Source organism: Takifugu rubripes, unplaced genomic scaffold, assembly GCF_901000725.2.
Source record: "Takifugu rubripes unplaced genomic scaffold, fTakRub1.2, whole genome shotgun sequence".
NCBI classification, from domain to species: Eukaryota; Metazoa; Chordata; class Actinopteri; order Tetraodontiformes; family Tetraodontidae; genus Takifugu; species Takifugu rubripes.
The window spans coordinates 1,384,410-1,390,409 of NW_021821633.1; the positions used below are offsets into that span (position 1 = coordinate 1,384,410).

General features: G+C 44.7%; 1 protein-coding gene across 1 annotated transcript in view; it reads left to right on the forward strand.

Annotated features, from left to right (window-relative positions):
• The window catches only part of col13a1 (collagen, type XIII, alpha 1), a 167,945-nt gene that overhangs the window by 139,385 nt on the left and 22,560 nt on the right, over positions 1–6,000 (forward strand). The window contains exons 20-28 of the mRNA XM_029831989.1: positions 2,851–2,886; positions 2,953–3,006; positions 3,645–3,731; positions 3,824–3,850; positions 4,063–4,119; positions 4,209–4,232; positions 4,330–4,374; positions 4,549–4,593; positions 4,795–4,929. Of these exons, the coding sequence (XP_029687849.1) occupies positions 2,851–2,886; positions 2,953–3,006; positions 3,645–3,731; positions 3,824–3,850; positions 4,063–4,119; positions 4,209–4,232; positions 4,330–4,374; positions 4,549–4,593; positions 4,795–4,929 (510 nt within the window). The remainder of the gene's footprint in view (positions 1–2,850; positions 2,887–2,952; positions 3,007–3,644; positions 3,732–3,823; positions 3,851–4,062; positions 4,120–4,208; positions 4,233–4,329; positions 4,375–4,548; positions 4,594–4,794; positions 4,930–6,000) is intronic.

A 6,000-nucleotide genomic window follows, 5' to 3' on the forward strand; every position in this document is an offset into this window, starting at 1 on the left:
CTTAAAAAACCTACCTGAAAGTAGATATTACATCGTGGCTTTAAGTGAAAGAAAACCCTAAAACTCGAGGATTTTCTTTCTCCCAACATGAGGACATAATACATGAATATTGTCCTTGTTATTATTGGTGGCTGCAGGGGTGTGATCATCACCCTGTTGGGATGCCAACACCACAAACTAGACCCAAAGAGCAGAAACTGACTCACAAGGCAGTTTCAAGCTTCAAGAAAAAAAATGAAGGGAAAACAAAAGCTGGAAGGTTACCGAGGCTCGAGGCTGATGGAGGCTCGACAGAACGGATATCCCAGAGCCAAGTGCTGTCCTGGTGTGGTACACAATGATCTGCTGATGAGTGGATGAAGAAAGCATGGTGTCCAAGAGAATTAGCTAAGATGAGCTCCAGGTTTGAGAGGAGGGTTAGGGTTAGCCTCACCTACCTAAGGTCAACAGGGAAGAGGAGAAACAGAAATACAGGCTGTTAGGGAACCCTAACACGCCGCCCCATTCAAGCCAAGCAATGTGTTACACTGGTGTGTTAAAGTGAAGCCAGTTAGCTTGATGCTAGCTTGTGCCTCTTGTCACATCATGTCATCTTCACGATCCATGAAAAGGAAGTAATATTTTAATTATCAGCACGCTGCAGCTGTCAATTTAATAGAAAATAGAATTGTCCATACTTATACTGATAAAAATAGACTATAACCTGAAAAGGCAACAGAAATTCAATTCAACCGAGTTTCAAGTGCTTGTAGAGGAGACAAATTAGCACCTAAATGCTCTCCAACAGAGAAATGTGACAAGACATAAGGAAATGTGATATGGAGCGACATTGGAGCCAAAGTAACCCTGTCGAGAAAAGAGGAATAAACAGAAGGTGGCCGAGAAGGACACTTGGGCACCCGAGGAGGAGACTCGGGCACCCGCGAAGGAGACTCGTGCACCCGAGAAGGACACTTGGGCACCCGAGGAGGAGACTCGGGCACCCGCGAAGGACACTCGGGCCTTTGCTGTGCACCAACCAGCTGGACCCGGCCATTTCTGATCCAGGCCACCTAGAAAGGAACAGCATAAGTCCCGTGTTTGGCTTCTCCTGTGCTTCCTGTGTGGATGGAATGTTGTGCCCATTCTGCGTATCATAGCATTCCATACATCTGAGACCTTCAAGCAGCTCCAAGATGGTTGGTTAGGAATCAGGTCTCAATGTCTTTTCCTTCTGCGTTCATTATTTCTGTGTCTCCTCCTGGTGAAAATGACACCAGCCCGTGTGTGTAAAGCAACGTGCACCCAAACTACTGCATTCCAAATACCTCCAGGTTTAGGAAACTGCTGCACATGCCAATATTTTTATTTGCTTTTTCTCCTCTCGGTATGTTGCTCTTATGGGCAGAAATGCACCATGTTCCATATTTCTTAAGGTCAAAGGTCAAAGGTTGTCTGTGGGTTTGCACATGTTTTAGTACATGAAAACCTTTTTTTTCTTGACCTCATTATCCCTTCTGGGGACACAAGGAGGTTGCATATATGGGTGGGTTGGTTAGTTCTCTTTCAGCTTTAACCCAGACCTCTCAGCCTCTCAGCCCAGTTAGAGGGTTAGGGTCAGGGTTAGGGTTAGAGGGTTAGGGTCAGGGTTAGGGTCAGGGTTAGGGTTTAGGGTCAGGGTTAGAGGGTTAGGGTTAGAGGGTTAGGGTTAGCGGGTTAGGGTTAAAGGGTTAGGGTTAAAGGGTTAGGGTTAGGGTTAAAGGGTTAGGGTTAGAGGGTTAGGGTTAGAGGGTTAGGGTTAGAGGGTTATTGTTAGGGTTAGGGTTAAAAGGTTATTGTTAGGGTTAGGGTTAGGGTTTAGGGTCAGGGTTAGGGTTTAGGGTCAGGGTTAGGGTTAGAGGGTTGGGGGTTAGGGTTAAAGGGTTAGAGGGTTAGGGTTAGGGGGTTAGGGTTAAAGGGTTAGGGTTAGAGGGTTAGGGTTAGAGGGTTAGGGTTAGAGGGTTATTGTTAGGGTTAGGGTTAAAAGGTTATTGTTAGGGTTAGGGTCAGGGTTAGAGTCAGGGTTAGGGTTTAGGGTCAGGGTTAGGGTTAGAGGGTTGGGGGTTAGGGTTAGAGGGTTAGGGTTAGAGGGTTAGGGTTAGGGGGTTAGGGTTAGGGTTAGAGGGTTAGGGTTAGAGGGTTAGAGGGTTAGGGTTAGGGTTAGGGTTAGAGGGTTAGGGTTAGGGTTAGAGGGTTAGGGTTAGGGTTAGGGTTAGAGGGTTAGAGGGTTAGAGGGTTAGGGTTAGAGGGTTAGGGTTAGAGGGTTAGGGTTAGGGGGTTAGGGTTAGGGTTAGAGGTAGGGTTAGGGTTAGAGGGTTAGAGGGTTAGAGGGTTAGGGTTAGAGGGTTAGGGTTAGATGGTTAGGGTTAGGGTTAGGGTTAGGGTTAGAGGGTTAGGGTTAGGGCAGACTGTGTTGGACTTAAACTCAAATTTTATATGTATACCCAAGAATGTACAATCATCTTAAATGTCCACACAATACCAATAACAAGTCAAGCATTGAACACCAAGTCATAATAAGCACATCATCTCCTTGAGGAGGCCACTGAAACATTGTAACTGTAAACATGTATATATAGATATAGATATCTATATAGATATATCTATATCCATAGATAGGGTTAGGGTTAGTTATATAGTTAATACGGTGAAATATCAGTGTGGAATTATTGCTGCACGTTTTTCTTTTAAAATAGGAGCAACGGAACAGATGAACTTAAGAAACCTTCTTTTCCATCTTCAACAAGTTTCAGATGTGAAATCTTTGCAGTTCTTCTGTGACAAAACCTTGTTTTTCTGTTCTTCCTTCTCCACAATGTTTGGCTATTGAAGGGAGAACCAGGCCTCCGTGGCCATCCTGGGTCAAAGGTAAAGTCACATCAATCTGTGTGCTGTGGCTGGAACATTTCCTTCATCCCTTGTTTTACTGTGAAGGGAGAGGCTGGCACCTCTGGGACCCCTGGCATCCCCGGGAAGAGGGGCTACAGGGTAGGCCTGGAGTGAAAGGAGTCCCCTAATAGACTGTTCCAGCAGGCATTCCTAATCCTTCACTAACTGCGTGTTATTAGACTTTAATATACTACAGCAACAACAAAAAAGACTTGCCTACTTTTATGTGGTGCCCATTTAATGCCAAGACTAAAATGATGTCTTGCTATGGTTTTATTTGTCTTAAGGGCAGTGCTTTAATAAAGTTTGTAGCAGTGTTCTGGTCTTCATAACTGGCTAGTTCAGGATTTGCTCTCTTCATCATGCCACCAACAGCCAGTCCTAACAAACCAGTTTGTGTTGCTATGGGTCAGTGGAAATGACTAACAGCTGGCCGGTGTCTGTGAGCCTGCTCACATCTGTGATTTACTGTCATTTCATATTTACATCCTGCTTGAGAAGGGTTTAAATATGATTTATGGCCATTACCGTGACAACCGAATCCTGACTTTTGTCCAATTCTTCCCATCCTGGTGTTGTCAAAGATTTCTCTCTGTGTTTTCAAACCTGAAGATTTGGGGCTTGTGAGAAACAGGGTTAGGGTTAGGGTTAGGTTTAGGGTTAGGGTTAACCCTAACCCTAAACCTAACCAGACAGAACATATTAGCTTGTATAACTGAACTCTTTTTCAATTGCAGGGAGAGAAAGGACAAGCAAGTAGCAGCCTCCAAGGAATTAAAGGAGAACCAGGTTCTCCAGGACTGCCAGGCCTAATGGGCCCAAAGGTAGATTTGGATTTGGATTTGCACATAGGGTCAATAATATGATTATATATGAACAAAAACTGAAGTCCCTGTACACCCTGTTACTTCTCCAGGGTGACAAAGGAGAACATGGAGAGAAGGTAGGCACAAAGAAAAGATGTTTTTGGTATTTTTTGTGTGAAGAATGAATTAATAGAAAGTCCAATTACCTTTTACCTAAAGGGGGAAGTCGGCCCTCAAGGCCCAACTGGACCACGAGTACATTGAGACTAATGAAAACTATTACAAGTTTCATGTCATACATGTATTTATGATCATTTCTTCATACAGTTTTGTGTGTCCCACTTTGTAGGGTCCAGCAGGTCCGACTGGGGAAGCAGGAAAAATGGAAATGAACAACAATGAGAATGTATGACTTTCTCAGTTCTCTCAACACATTTACACAGAACGACTCAGCCCTAAATCGTTGCTAACGTAATGTCGTATTTTTCCCTCCAGGACATTCGTAACATACATCTGATGGTAACTGCTCTAATGTGTCCACCATAGCATGGAAAACATTCGGCTTTTTAAAAGAGAATGCATCAGATGATATCAATTCCACTTCTTGTACTTCAAGGGTCCCCCTGGATTACCGGGACCCCCTGGACTCCCTGGAACCAAGGTTGGATGCATATTGGTTGCATTTATTTTTGGCATGATGAAAATGTGCTACACTGGAAACTCGAATTTCTGGTGGTGTGAATTTTCTTAGACACGTTTTCCAGTGATGTTTTTGCAGCATTCCCAACACATGTTGCTGTCCTGAATCTAAAACACGGATCGCATGTTTGCACAGGGTGAAGTGGGTCTACCTGGTCCTCCAGGACTAGATGGAGAGAAGGTAATAATGCCTGTTGTAAAAACTATACCAAAATGATACGACAACAGTAGCTAAGATGAATTTCTCATACAGCCCAAGAGCTGAATATAATTTATATTATATTTATAATTTATACCACGTTGGTCCCTGTTCAAAGACAAAGTCCAGTCGTTGAAAACGAAAAAAGAACACACCTCCAAAATGTACTGCATGTCATTTCAGGGACCACGTGGGAAGGCAGGAGAACAAGGTCCTGCAGGTCAACCTGGGCCAGAAGGCCCCAGGGGGGAAGTTGGCATCATGGGATACCCAGGACACAAAGGAGAAAAAGGAGACCTGGGTCCATCTGGATCACCTGTGAGTGACAGTGTGAAGTACATAACACATCAGATCACCTCAGATCACTTTAGATCACATCAGATCACATGACCGTCTTTGGTTTCTCTCAGCACAGCTGGATCCTCACGTCTACAATCGTCAAAGTCCTGATAATCATAGAAAAATGGGACAAAAAGCTGAATATGTGGCTCTTGCATTTGTTGTTTTAATAAGGCGGTCAACGTACGCCTTATAAGGCGGTCAACGTACGCCTTATAAGGCGGTCAACGTACGCCTTATAAGGCGGTCAACGTACGCCTTATAAGGCGGTCAACGTACGCCTTATAAGGCGGTCAACGTACGTAATAAGGCGGTCAACGTACGCCTTATAAGGTGGTCAACGTACGTAATAAGGCGGTCAACGTACGCCTTATAAGGCGGTCAACGTACGCCTTATTCTTATCTGACTTTTCTCACCCCAGTGGATCCACACCCACCACACAAAAACACAAATCCAGGTGACTCCAAACGATCCTGGAACTGTAGAAAACTGTTCCCTGGGATGTTGTTGAGTTGCAACGAGCGGTGGTTTACCGGTGAAAGGCAGGGGGACGGCACTCAACAACTCCCTCCAGACGGTTGGGAATCACACCGTGGCCGTGGTAACAGCGGCTAAAAGTTCACCCCCTGTTCTAGGGAATGCTAGTTACAGCTAGCACTAACATGTGCTAACAGGGACACTTCAACCCGAAACGGCGGCACAGAAACACAGACGTATCCCAATGATCACTTCCAGAACGCCGAGGAGACAGAGAGCTAACTGCTGCTAACATATAGCGCCTCTTATGCGCATTGATCGTTTCACCTGAGCCAGGCGTCCTTTGTTCTTCATTTCCCTAACCCACCAAGTCTCCTCATCCACCTCAACCAATCCCACTTCCTCAATAATCACGATCCTGTTCCAAATCAAACAAAGTATATCACAAATCAACTGAGTGGCTTTTAAACATTCAAACTCTTATGCAAGTGCACCTTTTGCCCAAGATAAACATTGTTCTCAATAATAGAAATGTTAGCTGGGTTACAATAGCAATATGTGCTACTTCCCTA